This window comes from Salvelinus alpinus, chromosome 18, assembly GCF_045679555.1.
Source record: "Salvelinus alpinus chromosome 18, SLU_Salpinus.1, whole genome shotgun sequence".
In the NCBI taxonomy this organism is placed as follows: Eukaryota; Metazoa; Chordata; class Actinopteri; order Salmoniformes; family Salmonidae; genus Salvelinus; species Salvelinus alpinus.
Window position 1 is genome coordinate 43123732 of NC_092103.1, and position 24289 is coordinate 43148020.

Here is a 24289-nt window from a genome sequence, read left to right on the forward strand (position 1 = left end):
AATAACTGAAATCTTGCTGGAGCTCTGCTGAGTACCGCATTACAAAAAGTTTGTTGAATTCCCAACGTGTTTTCACTATGCTTTCAACCATCTAAAAGCAGAACCAAATTCCAAGAGGAAAACAATGTGACTTTTGGTTTAGTTGTCATCTTAATGTGTTATCACTGCACTTTCAGCCATTTAAAGCACAACAAAGTTAAAATGGTAAATACAATGTCTGACATTTTGTTTTTAAAAATACAACATAATGTGTTACCACTGTGCTTCAACTAACAGCAGAACCAAATTACCTGGATTATAGTTCAGATTACTTTAAATGTACATTGTGCAATTGAGATTCTGCACAGATCAACATTGTGAAGACTTTGTATGATTACATAATAAAACACTTGTAGTTACAGTAACCTCAAAATGTGGCCATGGATGAGTTACACATTTTGGAGTTGAACAAAAAAAAACTGCTAGGAAAGTTTCATCAGAGCTACTGGCTTAATCCTATTCCTTAAATTTCATTTTTGGTTTAGTTGGAGATATAATTTGTTAACTTTTTGCAAATCCAATGTATTTTCCACATAGATTCCACGTCACAATACGTGACAAATTACGTTGGAGCAACATTGACTTAACTAGTTTGTGCCCAGTGGGCATGAACTGATTTATCACATACTATTTTAACAGAAGACATTTTTCAATATCTATATCAAAAGTACTTTTTTAATTTTTTTTATGAAAATGATAAAAACAATCTCAACATATGGCTGCTTAATCTTGATAGGACAGGCCTGATTTTGTTAAATGCAAAATTAAATTTAGATGTATTATTTTATTTATTTAACCTTTATTTAACTAGGAAAGTCAGTTAAGAACAAATTCTTATATACAATGACGGCCTACCCCGGCCAAACCCAGACGCCCTATGGGACTCCCAATCACGACCGGTTGTGATAAAGCCTGGATTTGAACCAGGGTCTGTACTGACACCTCTAGCACTGAGATGCAGTGGCTTAGACCACTGTGCCACTCGAGGGTCTTATCTAAAAATACTGTATCTGTGATACAGCACGTTGTACTTCACAGATATAGTATGTTGCACTTCACAGACACAGTATGTTGTACTTCACAGATACAGTATGTTGTACTTCACAGATACAGTATGTAGTACTTCACAGATACAGTATGTACTACTTCACAGATACAGTATGTGGTACTTCACAGACACAGTATGTTGTACTTCACAGATACAGTATGTTGTACTTCACAGATACAGTATGTTGTACTTCACAGATACAGTATGTTGTACTTCACAGATACAGTATGTACTACTTCACAGATACAGTATGTACTACTTCACAGATACAGTATGTTGTACTTCACAGATACAGCATGTTGTACTTCACAGATACAGTATGTTGTACTTCACAGATACAGTATGTTGTATTTCACAGATACAGTATGTTGTATTTCACAGATACAGTATGTTGTACTTCACAGAAACATAATTTTGTATTTCACAGATACAGTATGTTGTACTTCACAGAAACAGAATTTTGTATTTCACAGATACAGTATGTTGCACTTCACAGATATAGCATGTTGTATTTCACAGATACAGCATGTTGTACTTCACAGATACAGTATGTTGTACTTCACAGATACAGTATGTTGCACTTCACAGATACAGCATGTTGCATTTCACAGATACAGTATGTTGCACTTCACAGATACAGTATGTTGCATTTCACAGATACAGTATGTTGTACTTCACAGATACAGTATGTTGTACTTCACAGATAGAGTATGTTGTACTTCACAGATACAGTATGTTGCACTTCACAGCATGTGGTACCTGTTGGCACACTTTATGATGGGGAGCGAAACATGTCATAACACCATGTTCTCAGTATTGGTGTCTGGTACTTATATATTAAACACGCGCCCCAAATGGCATTCTATTCCCGGGTCAAAAGCAGTGCACTTTATAGGGACCCATTTGGGATTCAGCCACAGTCTTCATAGAGGTACCAGATGACAAGGAATGAAAAAGGGGAAAAGTATTCTCAGGTTTGAACAATACTTCCAAGTGCACTTTTTAAAAATCTCTACAGAAAACTTTGAACCAGGTTACTAAGTATGCTTTCAAAAAGCGAAATTGGAACTGTGGGAAAGGCAAATTGAATAGACAACACTTTGAACAACTAGCTGTATTAAAATATTTAACTGCAGCAATTTCTCGCTGCTCGCTCTAACCTTTTGGTCACCCTTACTAAAATAAACTATATGGGGATGAGGTTGTCATTAGATCAGAGAAAATTCTGATTTCTCAGAAATGGCGAATGGCCTTTTTTTTTGAAAGAAAATAAAAGCTTCTTTGGCAATGTCAAGAAATTAATAACAAGGTAGAATGTTTTCTGTCCAATTTGCATCATGGCAACCATTACATCCTGAGAGGAGTAAGCACATCCTGCGTTCTTAGAATCAGAGCTGATGCAAGCACCATCATCACAGGAAATCACTGTTGATATAAAATTAAGAATGTAACATTCACAGTTGGATAATACTTCAAAATAAACATAAGGAATACGTAAGATTCATTACACCTTCATAACGCATCAAAGTCTTTCAGAATTAGGCCTAATTATTGTATGACACAACATACTTACCAAACAATAAGAATGTATTAATACTTTATATTATTATTTGTTATTAGATTTGTCAGGATCCCCATTAGTTGACGCCAATGGCGACAGGGGCCCGACACATAACGAAAATGTCAATTAGTTTACTATGCAGTAAACTAATTGAAATCATAAAATGATGGCATTGCAGTCCAGACTTTAGTCAAAGCACGGTATGCATTGATCCAAAAACAGCTCACTTGGAAAACAGCAGACGAGGCAAACAAATTTGGAAAATCCCTAGTCATGGCCGTGCCAAACAAATGAGCTTTCGTTTCTTTTCCGGTAAAACTTAACTGGTTTTCTCATTAAAGAACATGCCAAGATTCTGTGTAAGGATACTGTATTCTTTGAATTTAGGTGTGTCATAGTTGGTAAACGTTTGCCTGGGACTACGGCTGCATCCCAAAAGGCACCACAATTACAACATAATGCACTACTGTTGACCAGGGCTTTTACTCTACTAGGGCTCTGGTCAAAAGTAGTGCACTATATAGGGAAAAGGGTGCCAAATAGGGCACAGACTATATCTGGGAACACCACTTCCCTAAGTGTTTCGGAAATCCCCTCAGATGACAAGAGCACTTATTATCTTAATATCAATGTCTTTATTAATTCATTATAAATATTAACAACGTCTATATTAACAACGTCTATATTAACATTGTCTTATTATCAAAGTCTTTATTATCTCATTATCAATGTCTATATTATCAACATCTATATTATCAAGGTCTATATTATCAATGTCTTATTATCAATGTCTTTATTATCAACGTCTTATTAACAACATCTATATTATCAAGGTCTATATTATCAATGTCTTATTATCAATGTCTTATTATCAATGTCTTTATTATCAACGTCGGCAGGTGGCCTACTGGTTATGGCTTTGGGCCAATAACAGAAAGGTTGCCCAATTGAATCCTCAACCTAACAAGGTGAAAAATCGGTCATTCTGCCCTTGAGCAAGGCAGTTAACCCCCAACAACAACAGCTCCCAGTGTGGTAACAAGGCAGTTAACCCCCCACAACAACAGCTCCCAGTGTGGTAGCAAGGCAGTTAACCCCCACAACAACAGCTCCCAGTGCGGTAGCAAGGCAGTTAACCCCCCACAACAACAGCTCCCAGTGTGGTAGCAAGGCAGTTAACCCCCCACAACAACAGCTCCCAGGCTTATCGACATCATTAAAAATAAAGTACAAACCATTTCCAACAAAGAAAACAAGCAATATCTGAAATTCTTTCATTATACAGACAGACCCACAGAGTGCTCAGTTGCGCTTAATGTGTTAATTCCCCTTCCTTCCTTATAAATTCCCTCAAATACAAAAAAAATAAAAATGGGGAATATACTTTAGATAGGGGCATTATAACCTACAACAATACAAATGAAAGAATACAACTTCTATATTGTTCCCGGAGCGTTATTCAATCCAAACAGCTTGGACAGCCCCTCGACCTTTTAACCCCAGTGTAATCCACCTGAGCTCGGATAACACATCCCCTTTAACATCCCCCTGGGATGTCTGGAGCTCCCTGACCCCTTCCTGCCTGCATCTCACATGTCAAGGCATCCGTCAACCATCAACCTCTAAGACACGCTGTCACCTGATAGGTCAGGTCTGGGTGTGAAAACACGGTCTCTGTACAGACCGCTCTCTGGCCTTGGCGTTGAATGCTGAATCACTGAAAACGGCTCAGTCGGCTGCCAAAGGGTTTGCCAGGGAGCTAAGAGTTTCAACGTAGGGAACTTTGGAAGTGCAAAGGGAGAATGGCATGCACATGACCTTTTAAGGTTTTGTTTCGTGTTTATAGTTGGAGGGAAACATTATTTTGATTATATCCCATTCATAACAACTGAGTGAGCGGATTACCAAATGACTGAAAGTGACGTGCATTTAAGGCTTGGAATACTCTCTACAATAGCAATGGCCTACATAGTGAGGTTTGACATTCTAGCTGTTATTTCATTGTATACAACAGTAATTCAGTTCACGGGTTAACCACTTACTTTCCAAATACCAAACATCACAGGTTAGCGGGTGAAACAACCACTCTTTGTTCTATGTTCTGACAATACAGGCATTAGAACGCTTATATACAGGTACTGCCAAGATAAAGGAAACACTTGAGTAAATGCAGGATATAAAGTATATTGAAAGCAGGTGCTTCTACACAGGTGTTGTTCCTGATTTAATTAAGAAATTAACATCCCATCATGCTTAGGGTCATGTATAAAAAACGCTCACTTGCCCATTATTTTGGCTACCATGGCTAGAAGAGATCTGAGACTTTGAAAGAAGGGGTCTCAAAGGACCACAGGGGGGTTTAAAGGGTGTGTATGTGTCTGTGTGCACGTATGTCTCAGACACCAGCTCGCAATCCAATTGAACACTTATGTCAGATTCTGGAGCGGCGCCTGAGACAGTTGTCCACCAACATCACCAAAACACCAAATTATGGAATTTCTCGTGGAAGAATGATGTCACATCCCTCCGATAGAGTTCCAGACACTTGTAGAATCTATGTAAAGACACATAGAAGCAGTTCTGGCTCGTGGTGTAATAAGACACTTTATGTTGGTAGTTACCGGTAGCTGTTAGTAGTAAAATATCACATTTGTTATACTACAATGGGTGTCTCATCATATAGCGAACCACAGTCAGGCACTAAGTGAAACACTATTCCCATTAGGATCACATCGAGAGATAATGACAAGCCTTGGTTACTGTAAGCAACAACAGTTCAGAGGACTGGGGTTGTGTTCAGTAGGAACTAAATGGAAAGCAACAGGCCAAAACGTGGAGGGACCAGTGGTGTAGTGCCATTTCTTCAGGTGCCAAGCGATTAAAAAAAAAATACATCATCATTCTCAAAGTTGCAATGCAATGTCTGCCTATACATACACATATTGGCTCACAGAAATGTTTATATTTTTAATATCCTTTAAATTAGATAAAATTTCAAAATAGTCCATCATCACTGTCAATCGTGATTTATATTTCTTCATGTTTTACGTGAGCTGCATCTGCGTATACCAAACATCTGATCACAATCAGTTTTGTGGGAATACGCAGATCTACTGATGTGAAACTACTGTTTCATGAGCACATTTTTTGAGAAGATGGGGTTATAGCCTACCTGTATTTTCTTTCAATAGAAGCACATAGCCCAGTCACCAACCAATCGATCGCGATCAAACATTTCAGTAGAAAAGCCAACGGTTTCCACTGCTTTTTTTGTGTTCATGTTGGCGGTAGGTGCACTTGATTCAGACGTACTCCTCCTACCCGGTGGACCGGGAGATCTGTGGTGCGCCTACTGCTCTGGCCAATCAGATAGCTCAAGTCACTGTGTATACAGTTTCCACAACCACAGTCACAGCAAAGTTTGATACTAGGCTACGTGGGCGGCAGGTAGCCTAGTGGTTAGAGCGTTGGATTAGTAACCGAAAGGTTGCAAGATCGAATCCCCGAGCTAACAAGGTAAAAATCTGTCGTACTGCCCCTGAACAAAGCAGTTAACCCACTGTTCCTAGGCTATCATTGAAAATAAGAATTTGTTCTTAACTGACTTGCCTAGTTTAAAAAAAGATACAATTTAAAAAAACGTGAGATTCATAACTTAAAACCTTGACCAGAGAGAGAGACTGTCAAAGAATACAGCAAAGAGCTGCTGTTCTTACAAGTGAATTCATGTCTAAGTTTTGTATTCAGCACTGTCAAGACTGTTTTATTCAACACTTTTACAAAACTTCTCCGTACTTCCACTGGCGCTGCAACAAATGAGTAGCCAAGTGTATTGATAGCCCTGCTTTTTATTGTTATTAGCAGCTCATCGTGTCTATTTTAATATCGAGGAATAATTCACTTTCTCTGATCATAGGAACAGCATGAATTTGTGCACGAGGCAGATGCGGTACGATTCAAGTTTCGCCATCACGTGGAAGACGGTGTCCCCTCTCTCTGGTCAGTCTCACCGGAGGAGAGGAAGGAGAAAGCAGGGACCGTGCGATGCAGACCCTCTGCTGCTTTGCTTCCTCCCTCCGCTGAGACGAATGCCGTGTTAAAAACAACTGGGAAGTCGGAAATCTCTGACTTCCGACTTCAGTGCGTTCGAGACAACTGGGAACTCTGGAAGAAAAGAAAAATAGAGATCTGACTGGGAAAAATAGTTTTGAATGGTCATCCAAACTCTGAAACTTTTTTTCGATATTTCTAGAGCTCTGACTTTCTGACCAGAAGATCACTGACGTCATGATTTGATCTTGTTTTGTCCGAATTCCTAGTTGTCTTGAAAGCACCATAAATATCAGATGCAGGTACCATCAGTCCAGTAAAATAGAAAAGCTAATTATTTGCAAATTATTTGAACTTATGCTCAGCTGTACCTCACAAGCGTTACACCAACTGATGTATTTTGTTATCAAAGCTAGCGTTTTAAAATATAATATCGCCTGAGAAGGAAAAGAATGGCAGGCCAGGCATGTAGCCAATCTGCTGTGATAATGTACTAGGCCCACTGCATAAACCTCATTTTTATTAGGTTAATGTTACATGTTTAAAAAAAAATATGAGCTGTAGATCTCAGCTTGCTTTTTGACTGAGAAAGTGATCTTGGGTTAGTGACCACTGGCCTAGCCTGTTGATGTTTGGCTTCTGTCATTCGCTGAGGAGAGAGAGCTGCATCAGTCAAAGGTCCCTTTGTTTTTAAGACATACAAAGCCCTCAGAAGACGGCAGTGAATGTGCTTGCTGGGTGCCAACGGAGTCAAAAGTCTAATGGATTCAAAATCTAACCGGTGATTCTAACCGGTGGTTCTAACCAGTGATTCTAACCGGTGGTTCTAACCGGTAATTCTAACCGGTGGTTCTAACCGGTGATTCTAACCGGTGGTTCTAACCGGTGGTTCTAACTGGGGATTCTAACCGGTGATTCTAACCGGTGGTTCTAACCGGGGATTCTAACCGGTGGTTCTAACCGGTGGTTCTAACCGGTAATTCTAACCGGTGGTTCTAACCGGTGGTTCTAACCGGTAATTCTAACCGGTGGTTCTAACCGGTGGTTCTAACCGGTAATTCTAACCGGTGGTTCTAACCGGTGATTCTAACCGGTAATTCTAACCGGTGGTTCTAACCGGTGGTTCTAACCGGTGATTCTAACCGGTGGTTCTAACTGGGGATTCTAACCGGTGATTCTAACCGGTGGTTCTAACCGGGGATTCTAACCGGTGGTTCTAACCGGTGGTTCTAACCGGTAATTCTAACCGGTGGTTCTAACCGGTGGTTCTAACCGGTAATTCTAACCGGTGGTTCTAACCGGTGGTTCTAACCGGTAATTCTAACCGGTGGTTCTAACCGGTGATTCTAACCGGTAATTCTAACCGGTGGTTCTAACCGGTGGTTCTAACCGGTGGTTCTAACTGGTGGTGGCCTCTGGGCCGGTGTTTTCTCATGTCCTAAATCTAGATCTGTGTGTCAGTGTATATCTTATTCCGGAATTAAGCTTTACAGTCCGCTTGACTTGAGATCCGTCAGCTGATTATAAATAGAGACTACAACTCGTTATTTTTTATAATAAAACACAGAAAACTGACAGAGCAATGAAAATAGCTCTAACTCATCTCCCATTCAAGTGTGCTCCATTTCCTTAGTGAGGAAGTTACTGGGCTACACTCTGACTGGGGCTACACTCAGACTGGGGCTACACTCAGACTGGGGCTACACTCTGACTGGGGCTACACTCTGGCTGGGGCTACACTCTGGCTGGGGCTACACTCTGGCTGGGGCTACACTCTGGCTGGGGCTACACTCTGGCTGGGGCTACACTCTGGCTGGGGCTACACTCTGGCTGGGGCTACACTCTGGCTGGGGCTACACTCTGACTGGGGCTACACTCTGACTGGGGCTACACTCTGACTGGGGCTACACTCTGACTGGGGCTACACTCTGACTGGGGCTACACTCTGACTGGGGCTACACTCTGACTGGGGCTACACTCTGACTGGGGCTACACTCTGACTGGGGCTACACTCTGACTGGGGCTACACTCTGACTGGGGCTACACTCTGACTGGGGCTACACTCTGACTGGGGCTACACTCTGACTGGGGCTACACTCTGGCTGGGGCTACACTCTGGCTGGGGCTACACTCTGGCTGGGGCTACACTCTGACTGGGGCTACACTCTGACTGGGGCTACACTCTAACTGGGCTAAAAAGGAAGACACAAAATATGGTTACATCCTTAATGACTATTTACAGACAGCGCACCCACCCACCCACACCAGGGTTTCCGTTAGCCAGTAATCGCCGGCTTTTATCAACAACAAAAAATCTGACAAACTGACACATGCGCCGAATACAACCTTACAGTGAAATGCTTACTTACGAGCCCCTAACCAACAATGCAGTTTAAAAAATATGGATAAGAATATGAAATAAAAGTAACATGTAATTAAGAGCAGCAGTAAAATAACAATAGCAAGACTATATACAGGGGGGTACCAGTACAGAGTCAATGTGCGGGGGCACCGGTTAGTTGAGATAATATGTACATGTAGGTAGAGTTATTAAAGTGACTATGCATAGATGATAACAACAGAGAGTAGCAGCAGTGAAAAGGGGTGGGGGGGGCCATGCAAATAGTCTGGGTTGCCATTAGATGTTTAGGAGTCTTATGGCATGGGGATAGAAGCTGTTTAGAAGCCTCTTGGACCTAGACTTGGCAGTCCGGTACCACTTGCCGTGCGGTAGCAGAGAGAACAGTCTATGACTAGAGTGGCTGGAGTCTTTTACAATTTTTTGGGCCTTCCTCTAATACCGCCTGGTATAGAGGTCCTAGTACTGGGCCATTCGCACTACCCTCTGTAGTGCCTTGCGTTTGGAGGCCGAGCAGTTGCCATACCAGGCAGTGATGCAACCATTCAGGATGCTCTCGATGGTGCAGCTGTAGAACCTTTTGAAGATCTGAGGACCCATGCCAAATCTTTTCAGTCTCCTGAAGGGGAATAGGTTTTGCCGTGCCCTCTTCACGACTGGCTTGGTGTGCTCGGACCATGTTAGTTTGTTGGTAATGTGGACACCAAGGAACTTGAAGCTCTCAACCTGCTCCACTGCAGCCCCGTCGATGAGAATGGGGGCGTGCTTGGTCCTCTTTTTCCCGTAGTCCACAATCATCTTCTTTGTCTTGATCACGTTGAGGAAGAGGTTGTTGTCGTCTCTGACCTCCTCCCTATAGGCTGTCTCGTCGTTGTCGGTGGTTAGGCGGTGGTTAGGCCTACCACTATTGTGTCATCGGCAAATTTAATGATGGTGTTGGAGTCATGCCAAGCCGTGTAGTCATGAGGGAACAGGGAGTACACGAGGGGACTGAGCACGCACCCCTGAGGGGCCCCCGTGTTGAGGATCAGTGTGGCGAACGTGTTGTTACCTACCCTTACCACCTGGGGGCGGCCCGTCAGGAAGTCCAGGATCCAGTTGCAGAGGGAGGTGTTTAGTCCCAGGGTCCTTAGCTTATTGATGAGCTTTGAGGGCACTATGGTGTTGAACGCTGAGCTGTAGTTAATGAATAGCATTCTCACATAGGTGTTCCTTTTGTACAGGTGGGAAAGGGCAGTGTGGAGTGCAACAGAGATTGCATCATGTGTGGATCTGTTGGGGTGGTAAGCAAATTGGAGTGGGTCTAGGGTTTCTGGGATAATAGTGTTGATGTGAGCCATGACCAGCCTTTCAAAGCAATGCATGGCTACAGACGTGAGTGCTACGGGTCGGTAGTCATTTAGGCAGGTTACCTTAGTGTTCTTGGGTAGAGGGACTATGGTGGTCTGCTTAAAACATGTTGTTATTACAGACTCGGACAGGGAGAGGTTGAAAATGTCAGTGAAGACACTTGCCAGTTGGTTATGTTGGAGTCATTAAAACTCATTTTTCAACCACTCCACAAATTTCTTGTTAACAAACTATAGTTTTGGCAAGTCGGTTAGGACATCTACTTTGTGCATGACACAAGTAATTTTTCCAACAATTGTTTACAGACAGATTATTTCACTTATTATTCACCGTATCACAATTCCAGTGGGTCAGAAGTTTACATACACTAATGCCTTTAAACAGCTTGGAAAATCCAGAAAATTATGTCATGGCTTTAGAAGCTTCTGATAGGCTAATTGACATAATTTGAGTCAATTGGAGGTGTACCTGTGGATGAATTTAAAGGCCTACCTTCAAACTCAGTGCCTCTTTGCTTGACATCTTGGGAAAATCAAAAGAAATCAGCCAAGACATCAGAAACAAAATTGTAGACCTCCACATTTCTAGTTCATCCTTGGGAGCAATTTCCAACCGCCTGAAGGTATCACGTTCATCTGTACAAACAATAGTACGCAAGTATAGACACCTTGGGACCACGCATCCGTCATACCGCTCAGGAAGGAGACGCGTTCTGTCTCCTAGAGATGAACGTACTTTGGTGCGAAAAGTGCAAATCAATCTCAGAACAACAGCAAAGGACCTTGTGAAGATGCTGGAGGAAACAGATACAAAAGTATCTATATCCACAGTAAAATGAGTCCTATATCGACATAACCTGAAAGGCCGCTCAGCAAGGAAGAAGCCACTGCTCCAAAACCGCCATAAAAAAAACAAGACTACGGTTTGTAACTGCACATGGGGACAAAGAATGTACTTTTTGGAGAAATGCCCTCTGGTCTGACGAAACACAAATAGAACTGTTTGGCCATAAAGACCATCGTTATGTTTGGAGGAAAAAGTGGGAGACTTGCAAGCCAGAGAACACCATCCCAACCGTGAAGCACGGGGGTGGCAGCATCATGTTGTGGGGGTGCTTTGCTGCAGGAGGGACTGGTGCACTTCACAAAATAGATGGCATCATGAGGATGGAAAATTATGTGGATATATTGAAGCAACATCTTAAGACATCAGTCAGGAAGTTAAAGCTTGGTCGCAAATGGGTCTCCAAAAATGGACAATGACCCCAAACATACTTCCAAAGTTGTGGCAAAATGGCTTAAGGACAACAGTGTCAAGGTATTGGAGTGGCCATCACAAAGCCCTGACCTCAATCATATAGAAAATTGGTGGGCAGAACTGAAAAAGCGTGTGCGAGCAAGGAGGCCTACAAACCTGACTCAGTTACACCAGTTCTGTCAGGAGGAATGGGCCAAAATTCACGCAACTTATTGTGGGAAGCTTGTGGAAGGCTACCCAAAACGTTTGACCCATGTTAAACAATTTATAGGCAATTCTACCAAATACACTCAATTAGTATGTAAACTTCTGACACATTGGGAAAATTATGAAAGAAATAAAAGCTGAAATAAATAATTCTCTCTACTTTTATTCTGACATTTCACAATCTTAAAATAAGTGGTGATCCTAACTGACCAAAGACAGGGAATTTTTACTAGGATTAAATGTCAGGAATTGTGAAAAACTGAGTTTAAATGTATTTGGCTAAGGTGTATGTAAACTTATTGATGAAGCCAATGACTGATGTGGTGTACTCCTCAATGCCATCGGAGGAATCCTGGAACATATTCCAGTCTGTGCTAGCAAAACAGTCTTGTAGCTTAGCATCTGCTTCATCTGACCACTTTTTATTGATCTAGTCACTGGTGCTTCCTGCTTTAGTTTTTACTTGAAAGCAGGATTCAGGAGAATAGAATTATGGTCAGATTTGCCAAATGGAGGGTGAGGGAGAGCTTTGTATGCTTCTCTGTGTGTGGAGTAAATGTGGCCCAGAGTTTTTTTCCCTCTGGATACACATTTAACATGCAGATAGAAATTTGGTAAAACAGATTTAAGTTTCCCTGCATTAAAGTCCCCGGCTACTAGGAGCGATGCCTCTGGGTGGACATACCTGGACATACCTCTCCACATCTTGAATCTATATTTTTTAAAGATTTAATAGTTTATTTTTAATTTTACCTCCTTTTTCTCCCCAATTTCGTGATATACAATTGCAATCCAATAACAATCTTGTCTCATCGCAGCAACTCCCCAACGGGCTTGGGACAGGCGAAGGTCGAGTCATGCGTCATCCGAAACATGACCCGCCAAACCGCGTTACTTACCACCTGCCTTAACCCGGAAGCCAGCTGCACCAATGTGTCGGAGGAAACACGGTTCAACTGAAGACCCAAGTCAGCCTGCAGGCGCCCGGCCCGCCACAACGAGTCGCTAGAGTGTGATGAGCCACACCATTCATTACCAGATTCAGCTGAGGTCTGGAACTTCGGGAATGATTTGTACCAAATACAGTGCTCTTATTGCTAACATATGTAATGGGGAATTGATTTAAACTATCAAAGGGCAAATAATTCACACAATAAAACAACATGCTTTTCACTGACAGCTGCAACTCAATAATTAGCTAGGCCTTTTGCCAGGCAAGCGGCGTATGAAAGACTTCCTCATATGCCATTTCTCTCCTTTTCTACTGGTTTTCACTGTCCAGAAGCCAAATGTACAATCCTAGTCATATTAGCAACCCGTCCTAGTTGTTACATCTTTAGATTCACCCTCTTCCTACGTTTGTGAGGGAGACGTTCATCTCTGTTACACACCGTTCACATCAGGTGCAGTGTTTAGAATGTTGTTTTCTCGCAAAACTGCATTTTGGCAAACGTTTGAAAATGACGTTTTATTTGATGTTTCATTACAGGAGTTGCATGGTATGTTAAGATGAATGCTAACGGGTTACGCACCGGTAAATTTCTCAAACGGCCAGTTAAATTAAAATCTTCCCCCACATTTTTCTCATGGAAACCCTCACACAACACACAGACAGAAAGATGGACAGACAGCTCACACACAAAGAGAGAGACAGAAAGACAGACAGCGCACACACAGACGGACAGGTTGGAGTGGTCAGACATAGTGGGTAACTGCAACAGCCCTTCAGATAGATGTGGTCAGACATAGTGGTCAGACATAGTGGTCAGACATAGTGGTCAGACATAGTGGTCAGACATAGTGGCCAGACATTTCCGTGGGTAACTGCAACAGCCCTTCAGATAGATGCCGCTTAATAACAGTAAATGTGTTCCAGGGCACAGGACGGCACGCCAGCCAGACAAAACATGTATCCTGCTGACGTCTCCCCTGCCACCCCACCCCCAACCCACACATTACCAGGGAGTGCGGCGGCAGCGGTGAATAAATCTCCAAAGACTTGGACGGGTGCCAAGGATTTGGTGACCTATTTTCAACCAGGTGGAGAGCAATAGGCAGAGCAAAGACACTCTCTTTTGTGGATCTGTCTTTTTCCTCTCTCTCTCTCTCTCTCTCTGCAGAAAGCCACAGCTTCAAATTATAGAGTCCTAGATAAGAATGCTTTATCTCGCTCTCAAATTTCAATAGAGACCGAACAGATTTTTGAAAAGGCATTTGGGTGCATTAGTGAGACCTCATTAGAAGACAGGCAGTCTTCTCTGATCCGCTGCTTGGTCACAGGTTTATTCAGCTGTTGTAGTGAAGCTTTGGGCCCGTATAAAATCTATGTTGCGGAAAACGCGGAAGGAATCACAGAATCCAGACATTAAAACAGAATTCAACAATTTTCAAAAATGTGTTGAATTTATTAGTATGATATCAACTAAAGATATTGAACTGAGTAGGAACTAAACTAAATGTACTGAACTTCATAGACAATTATTTAATTTGCCCAAGTTAATCATAAGACATTAACAAAATTGCATCAGTGATTGGTATTTTCCTGCAACTTTCTTAAAGGGCACAGGAATTCCCGTCTGTGTGTGTTGTGTGGCGCAGGTATGTCTAGTCTACACTTTGTGTAGCCATTAGCGATAATGCTAACGATAACTGTCTGCTGGTAGATGGAAAGGCTTTCCCAAAAACCTTTTCAATTAAATGTCAACTACAAAGTAGCCTATGCAGAATTAAATTATGATTATTGGCATCATTCCAGTGGCCATTTGTTTTGCAAACTCTGCAATCCTATGAGCACTAAAGAAACACCACCAAAACAATGCTCTCTGGATGGTATGCCCTTGCATTAAAAAGGTAACTACACCCAAAATTCAGAGAAAATGTACTTGATACGATTGTGATGTGTTGTCTCACCTAGCAATCTTAAAATTAATGCACTAATTGTAAATCACTCTGGATGTATGCATAAGAGCCCCTGCTAAATTACTAAAATGTTTTAAAAAATCTACATTTCTTAGATTTTTTCCCAGAGATAAAAAGTGGTCCACTGATGTGGGTTAATCAATGCTGTGGACTTAAAACATAAATTTTTGTTGTTTTTCTGTTTCAAAAAGTGTGATTTTGAAAGCAAAAACCTGGACAAAAATTGAAAATTGAAACCTGGAAAAACAAAATGGAAAAAAATACATTTGTGAGAATTTTTGGAGTGAATAATAAAATGACTGTCGTCCTTTTACGGGGCTCTAGAAGCTCCTTCAGCCTGATGGAGTGGGAGGGGAGGATAGTGTTGAATAATGTCCCAGTTATCTCTCCTTCCTCCATAAGTGTGCACTTGTTCCGTTCCCTTCACTGAATTGAAAGGAAATGACAGGTGTAAGAAATATGGTGTAAACTCCCACTAGCCTATGGCTACACCAATCCAAATGCAAGTGCACACTTCAGGAGAAAGGACATATTATTGGGACACACCCTTGAACTGACTTCCTTCAGTTTCTCAGCTGTGGTCAGGGATCTGTGGATACTGGAGAACCTCAAGAGCTCTTTGTTGCTCTTAATTTAGAGGACCTTTTATACCCCCCCCCCCCCCCCCCTCCAAGAAATCCCCCAAAAACCATTAGAACATTATTTTTAAGGGGAAGTGATATGTAAAATTTTAAACGATGCCCAGCGAGAAGGCAGAGATAATTTACACGAGATTTAAGTAAATAGTGCAACAATGAGTTGCATGCAGTGCAATCACCAGCTGTCGTCCTAAAGTTAATTTGGGTTTGAATCCATCTACATCAAATCTGTTATTTTGGGAAACTTTTGGTGCTGCAAGAGCTTTTCCGTGGACACGATTGATACTGTAACGAACACAAATCACTACTAAAACTTCAATGATACATTTTAGGCCATTGACAGATCATTAGGTCAATCCTCAATAGTCAAATTTGACTTAAAAACTGTGTGACAACTGTGGCTGTCAAATATCCCACAAAAATAAAGTGTGAGGAGAGATCAGCAGAGAGAGAAATTGATTTCAGAGAGGCAGCCAGCGAAATGTCAAGAGCTAAATCCCTTAGGCCTTGCGAGAGACGAAGACAAAGGGCACCTGAATCCCTGGATGAGACTGAACAGAGACGGACAAAGCTCTGACATCAACCCTGATGAATCGTACAGCAACGGGCTGGTGGTGCCTCAGAAATGACTGGCATGCTCTATGTAATGTAGAACACCTGTCAAATCCAAACAGAATTCACACTGACATGCAGTCTACCACAGCGAACTACGTTTCATTATGGTCGACAGGTTTAGCAGTCTACACATCTTCAAAATTCTCTCCATTCCCTCTTTGGGTGGCTGTGCAGCTAATAGCTATAAACAGACACAAGACCTCTGTTGATGCCTCTCTACTCTTAGACTGGAGAGAAGTAAGCTGGTTTTCTTAAACAGTCCTTGAAGGGGGTTCAACACCAGTGTAGCTCAGTCAGACATGGATTGACCTAGTTCCCTACTGTGACCTCCCTTATAACTACTCATCAATTCATGTTGCACCTATAGCACAATTATATTGGTTAAGTGATGTCCAAAGAGTTTGGGTAGCATACTGTATGTGCAATAAAAACTGTTGAGGAATATGCGCTAGAATGAGTCAGTGTAAGTTTCTCCTAATAAAAGGCTGACCCACAGCAGTTCAGGGTTGTGTACATTTTGTAGGCGAACAAATGTGAAGTGTGTACCTTCCTGGTTACAATTGATGATAAAAGGCAGGAAACAAACAGGCATTTACCACATACATAGCTAGGACACAATGATACATATCTCTTCCTTGCTTACATATCGGAGCGGCTTTTCTTTTAGGTTAGACAGAGACACAGACACAGTCTTGAGAATTGTTTAATGTGGCATACATTAAACAATTCTGCAACCAAAATATATCTCTGTGTACATTTTCATGCGGTGCACCATTTTATCCAAATTGACCCAGTCAACCTCATATCTGGTCAACATTTGAAAGTTGGTACACCAGGGATACTAAATAAAGAACTCTCAGGGATTCCGAGAAAGAAAAAGCCATGTGGCCCATCGACGTAGGACGTGTTATAACAGCCAAGAGAGAGAACGTCGCCCATACGTCACACCTGGACAAATGCCGCAATTTATTTCAAACAACAACATTTACTTGAGATTGACATTTCTTAGAAATACAAAACTGTGTAATTTAGAAAGAGGTTGTATATTCACCATATCGCTTGTGGTCAAATTTGAAAGGCAAGCATTTTTTTGGTTTGATTGTCAATTTCACGAATTGTAGTCTTAGCACACAAAGGCACAACAGCACACTAGGAAATGAAACCTTACCTGCTCCTGGAATGATGGCGAGTTTGGTTTCAGTCAGGCCGAGCTTTGCATTGTTAGCTACAGAAAAAGGGAAATGTGACAGAGTCAGAATATCTGGAATCAATCAGTTCTAGACAAACATCTTTGATCTACAGTGGGGCAAAAAAGTATTTAGTCAGCCACCAATTGTGCAAGATTTTACCAAAAAAATACTTATTTTCCACCATAATTTGCAAATAAATTCATTAAAAATCCTACAATGTGATTTTCTGGATATTTTTTTTCTCATTTTGTCTGTCATAGTTGAAGTGTACCTATGATGAAAATTACAGGCCTCTCTCATCTTTTTAAGTGGGAGAACTTGCACAATTGGTGGCTGACTAAATACTTTTTTGCCCCACTGTATTTCGTTACAGTAGAAAGGGAATTCCGGCATCGGCTCAGAGCAAACTAACAAATCACACATGCCTTGGCTTGAATATGTATATTTAGAGTGACTAATACTTAAGCAATAAGGCCTGGGGGGGTGTGGTATATGGCCAATATACCACGGCTAAGGGCTGTTCTTCGGCGCTACGCAACGCGGAGTGCCTGGATACAGCCCGTGGTATATTGGACATATATCACAAACCCCCGAGGTGCCTTATTGCTATTATAAACTGGTTACCAACATAATTAGAGCAGTAAAAATAAATGTTTTGTCATACTCGTGGTATATGGTGATATACCATAGCTGTCGGCCAATCAGCCAATCAGCATTCAGGGCTCGAACCACCCAGTTTTGAAAAGTCAGTAACTTATACAGTGAATCCACTGCAGGAAGGTAAGCCTGTTCATGTCCTGCCAATAAATATTGGATGAATAATGCAGTGCTCTTTTTTCTTTATTTCACCAGTTGAAGTGTCCTGGGGTAAAGAATATTTTGGGGAGTCCCTGAGTCGAGCACCCGATTCCCCTTTTTGTTTCAAGCTGGGCTGAAGCGTGTTACGGTATGCTTTCTTACCATTGCAGGTGTCGTTTAAAAACAAGGGAAATATGGAAGACTAAGTCTAGTTATTTGTTGCCGAAAACAAGGGAAACAAGTAAGACGGTGTAAGTTGCTCTCCATCCCTACATAGGGTGTGAAATGTGGCATGAGTGACTTTTTCTGTAGAGATGCACAATATATTCATATCGGTAACAGATGGCAATGGCTAAAAACATATCTACCATACCGTTGTTGCACCCTTATTTTTGTGTTTACCTTTTGGCTTACAGGCCACAGAACTGCTGCAGGTATCTTTAATGTAAATAAAGGAGGGACTTATACATTCTAGGTTGTAAATGTCTTCTGCACCCACCCAGGCACCAAGAACCACATACCTACTGAGTCAGCCCTCACAAAATAGTTTAGTTTCATCCCTCACTAAAAACAATGACAACCACTATGGCTGTCGACAGTTGATTCATTCAGAGAGGACTCTTCAGTCACTCAAGTCTGGCATGCATGCTCACATCCATCTGTGGTGCTATGATGCCCTGAAACTTTAAAGCCACTTTCATCTGTGAACACCCCTCCCCACCCCCCCCATCCAATCCGATGCTTAAAATAGATGCTAATAAACTCATCAGAGAACATGTGTGAAAGCATATGGAATATCGCAGCTCTCTCGTACGGGGAAGGGGAGCTAGGAACGAGGAACAGATTTAATTCTGAGGCTGAGGAAAAACATTGCACACGCTGACATCTGTTCCTTGGTAATTTTAAAGATGGAGTGTTGATTCGCTCCAGCAAATGGAAGCCGTGTGGATCTCAATAGAAGGGACTTGTCATGCTTGACGAGGACAACATGTACATTCAACAACAATTTGATCAAATACAGTGATGTTTTTAGATAGGCATTCATCTTACAAATATCATAACGAATGAATCAAATTATACTAATTTCATCAGTAAATGAATCAACCAACTGCCATAGTCTAATCTCTCAATGTGGGTGAAACAAAATATAGGCTATGTAAATTCTACTAAATCTGTTCTGTACAGTCTATTCATTCATCAGGGCATGTGGGGGCATGTACACTCTTATATTTGCTCGTGATCATTTGTCAACTAGAGAAGTACAGTATTTGAAAAAACATGTACATTAACTCTGTTGAACAGGAATTTTATCATGTCTCATAATCGACCAAGCACAAAGACACTGTGTCAACACTTTGTTTTACTAGTATGAATCTTTGGAGGCTCTAGAGAAATTCTAGCTGTGTGTACTGTAATGTCTATGCTACACCGCTATATATTAGTCATTTAGCAGACTCTCTTATCCAGAGCGACTTGCAGGAACAATTAGGGGTTTAAGTGCCTTGCTCAAGGGCACATCGACAGATTTTTCACCTAGTCTGCTCTGGGATTCGACCCAGTGACCTTTCGGTTACTGGCCCAAAACTCTTAACCACTAGGCTACCTGCTACCTATATGTACCTGTTTTACATACAAGCACCGGCACACCCATTTTAGCACAATGGGTTACTTACAGGCAATTCTGATGTCACAGGACAGAGCCATCTCCAGACCACCACCAAGGGCAGCTCCATCGATAGCTGCGATCGTTGGCATGGGCAGATTACCTACACAGAAACGGGGGTATTTGTCAAAATGGAGTATGATGTAAAATGTTTTTCCTCCAGTAGACACAAAGAAAATAAGAAGACATGTCATCGATCATCTCTCTGAAGACAGTCATGTCTCACACACATCCACAACATAAAACAATAACAAAATGAAATATGTAAAAATGACTCTACGAATTAGCAATGAGTCCTTAGCCCTCAATCACAACAGTGTAAAATGTGCACAGGCAATATGAACACATCTCCCTGAAACACTGAACCTTGTGTAAACCAATGTGTAAATACATACAGCGCATTCGGGAAAGTATTCAGACCCTTTAACTTTTTCCACATATTGTTACGTTACAGCCTTATTCTAAAATTTATTAAAATTGTTTTTTCCCCCTCATCAAATGTACACACAATACCCCATAATGACATCACAATACCCCATAATGACAAAGAAAAAACTGGTATAAGAAATAAAAAAACAGAAATACCTTATTTACATAAGTATTCAGACCCTTTTGCTATGAGACTCGAAATTGAGTTCAGGTGCATCCTGTTTCCATTGATCACCCTTGAGATGTTTCTACAACTTGTCCACCCGTGGTAAGTCCACCCGTGGTAAATTCAATTTATTGGACATGATTTAGAAAGGCACACACCAGTCTATATAAAGTCCCACAGTTGGAAGAGCATGTCAGAGCAAAAACCAAGCCATGAGGTCGAAGGAATTGTCTGTAGAGCTCCGAGACAGGATTGTGTCACAACAAATTTCTGCACAATTGAAGGTCCCCAAGAACACAGTGTCCTCCATCATTCTTCAATGGAAGAAGTTTGGAAGCACCAAGACTCTTCCTAGAGCTGGCTGCCTGGCCAAACTGAGCAATTGGGGGTGAAGGGCCTTGGTCAGGGAGGTGACCATCGGGTTCTACAGAGAAGAATGGGAGAATCTCCCCAAATACAGGTGTGCCAAGCTTGTAGCATCATACCCAAGAAGACTCAAGGCTATAATTTCTTCCAAAGGTGCTTCAACAAAGTACTGAGTAAAGGCCCTGAATACTTATGTAAATGTAATATTTCTGTTTTGTTATTTAAAAGCCTGTTTCTGCTTTGTCATTAAAGGGTATAGTGTGTAGGTCGATGAGGGGGAAAAACGATTTAATCAATTTTAGAAGGGGAAAATGAGGGAAAAGTCAAGGGGTCTGAGTACTTTCCGAATGCACTGTAGATGCAGTGTGGCAGCTTAGTGTTTATCCCATATAGCCTAGGTGCCCTCAAACTAAACTCTAGACCTCCAAGCCAGTTCCACTGGGGGGGTTTTCTCCATTGTTCCCTTCTAATCAGGGACTGATTTAGACCTGGGACACCAGGTGGGTGCAATTAATTATCAGGTAGAGGAGAAAACCAGCAGGTTCCGGACCTCGTGGGGTAAGAGTTGAATACCCCTGACCTAGTGAATAACAAGACTCTAAAAATGGAATGGAATGAGTCATCTCATTCCAGTCCACCTGGCATGAATTTATAACCACAGGAAATGAGCAAGAAAAAATGATTATCAATGACTCGAATGGATTTGAAGATGATGAAATGATTCATGTGCTGCTTTGTGAACATGAAACAATTAGGGACATAATGTCCAGACTAATTTGTGTGAAATACTAGGGCCGTGACAATACCAGTATCGTGATGATAGTATCGTGGAAAGGAAACAAAACACGAAGCGGATGTAACTCCTTTAGGAAAACGTCCCTTGGAAGGAAAAAAACATCATTATATTGTCATCCAAAGTCACATGTATTTATTTAACAAGCTATAACACACAAGGTTTTACATACAGCAGGTTTTTAACCCCTTAGAGTCGATGTCCACGCCCCTGCGGAAATCTAATTTCTATGATACAAAAAATATGTCTGTTTAAAGTAGCAAAGAGTTTGGTCTGCTTCGTGTTTTAATTTGTTTGTAATTGGGGAAAAAATATTGCGATACTGGTACCGTCCCGGCCCTATGAAATAAGTCGTCAAACAATTCCCTCACCAAGTTCTGAGATTAGTGCCCTTGCCTTGGACACAAAGGGTCCAACTTCACTTTGGTGCATTTTGGCCCTCTCTTTAAGGTCCGCACCTGTACAGAAAAAACAACATGTCATTGTCATCCAATAAATCATGTAATAGAATGAAAATGTGTTCCCCCCAGCTTTTCCACCAGCATCTACGCTACAAAATAGGTTAAATAAATTGGTGAGGAGTTACAGACAGCATAAAAGCAACAAAAACGTACACAGATTATGGCTAGAGGTAACTGATTCCACACCCCCGCGAGTTATAAAAATACATGCAGGAAATATTAAATTGTACACTAATAAATATCAGCCTTCAAATTAACGACATACCCCATAGATTTAAAAAAAATAACAATAATTAAGACTATCACTTACACAGTAAATGCATCGTGGGCATAGTTCAAACTGTCTGACCCCATTGTCACCCAAAATATAAAGTTGTTGTGTACCTGCACAGAAAATCCCAGGCACCATGCTACAAATGATGACAGTCCGCACTTTGCTGTTCTTTTTTACACTCTCCACAGCCTCAGTCATCTAACAGAGAACACAATCAAAATGGGTGCTAATAACAGCCATAATTGATGTAGGCTAACTAACGGATGTCCATACATACCTGAATGACAAGGTTTTTGCTGATGGCATTTTTTTGCTTTGGTCGATTGATCCCAAAGACGACAATCCCTAAAAGATAGATAACATGTTAGAACTACGGAGAGGGGGCCATGAATAGCAGACGGAGTGGGGGCCATGAATAGCAGACAGAGTGGGGGCCAGGAATAGCAGACAGAGTGGGGGCCATGAATAGCAGACACAGTGGGGGCCATGAATAGCAGACACAGTGGGGACCATGAATAGCAGACACAGTGGGGACCATGAATAGCAGACACAGTGGGGACCATGAATAGCAGACACAGTGGGGACCATGAATAGCAGACAGAGCGGGGGCCATGAATAGCAGACGGAGTGGGGACCATGAATAGCAGACGGGGAGGGGGCCATGAATAGCAGACAGAGTGGGGGCCATGAATAGCAGACATGATATATTATATAGTACCATAGTACTATGATATAATATAGTACAGTACCATAGTACTATGATAAAATATAGTACAGTACCATAGTACTATGATAAAATATAGTACAGTAACATAGTACTATAATATAATATAGTACACCCATAGCACTATATAATATAGTACAGTAACATAGTACTGATATAATATAGTACAGTAACACAGTACGATGATAAAATATAGTACAGTACCATAATACTATATAGTACAGTACTATACTATAGTACAGTACCATAGTACTACGATATAATGTAGACACCCATAGTACTATATAATATAGTACAGCACCATAGTACTATGATATAGTATAGTACCATAGCACTATGATATAATATAGTACAGTACCATAGCACTATGATTTAATATAGTACACCCATAGTACTATGATATAACATGGAAATTATATAGATCAATATGATCCCTTATTGTGTAAATGTGTCCTATGGAATAACGAGACATCACCATTACTTACTACGTCTGTGATCATACTGAATAACATCAATAACACTATGGCACTGTGCCCAACAGAGGCTTGTGGGAATGTATTCTTGGTTCCATGTCTCTGACAGAGGCCAATGGCCATGGGTGAATCTCAAAAGTGTTTATCTAGATTCCTCCAGGATTTTCCTTGCCTCCTCAATCAAAACAAATCAAATGTTGTGTCACATGCGCAGAATACAACAGGTGAAATACATACTTACAAGCCCTTAACAATGTAGTTTTAAGAAAAATAAACAAAATAAACTCAAGTTTTTATTTTTAAAGTAACACAAAATAACAATAACGAGGCTATAGCCTAGTGGTTAGAGTGTTGGGCCAGTAACCGAAAGGTTGCTGGAATGAATCAACCCCGAGCTGACAAGGTAAAAATCTGTCGTTCTGCCCCTGAACAAGGCAGTTAATCCACTGTTCCCGGTAGGCCGTCATTGTTGATGAGAATTTGTTCTAAACTGACTTGCCTAGTTAAAGGTTAAATAAATAATGAAAATATATATACACAGGGGGTACCGGAACCGAGTCAATGTGCAGGGAACAGGATAGTTTAAGTAATTGAGGTAATATTTACATGTAGGTAGGGGGTAAAGTGACTATGCATAGATAATTAACAGAGACTAGAAGCAGCGGGAAAAAAGGCAAGGGGGGTTCATGAAAAACGTCAGAGGGAAGCAGTACTCTCTCTGACATTTTGAGAAGCAGGCGAGGAATTGAGCAAAATACTTCTGACATGAACTGGTAAGTCCTGGACTGGGGATTGAAGGGATAATACCAAACTCATCATCCTTTATATTGACATGGGACACCCTTAGGACAAGATCACAAGGTTGGGAAGTGGTGAGATTTTGCAAAGAGTCAAGTAATTGACACTGAC

General features: G+C 41.3%; 1 protein-coding gene across 1 annotated transcript in view; it reads right to left on the bottom strand.

Moving 5' to 3' along the window:
* auh (AU RNA binding protein/enoyl-CoA hydratase) overlaps positions 1-24289 on the bottom strand; it is a 39177-nt gene that overhangs the window by 13502 nt on the left and 1386 nt on the right. Inside the window, exons 2-6 of the mRNA XM_071351396.1 lie at positions 22461-22528; positions 22294-22381; positions 21820-21906; positions 19705-19797; positions 17212-17268 (exon numbers count right to left, since the gene is read on the bottom strand). Of these exons, the coding sequence (XP_071207497.1) occupies positions 17212-17268; positions 19705-19797; positions 21820-21906; positions 22294-22381; positions 22461-22528 (393 nt within the window). The remainder of the gene's footprint in view (positions 1-17211; positions 17269-19704; positions 19798-21819; positions 21907-22293; positions 22382-22460; positions 22529-24289) is intronic.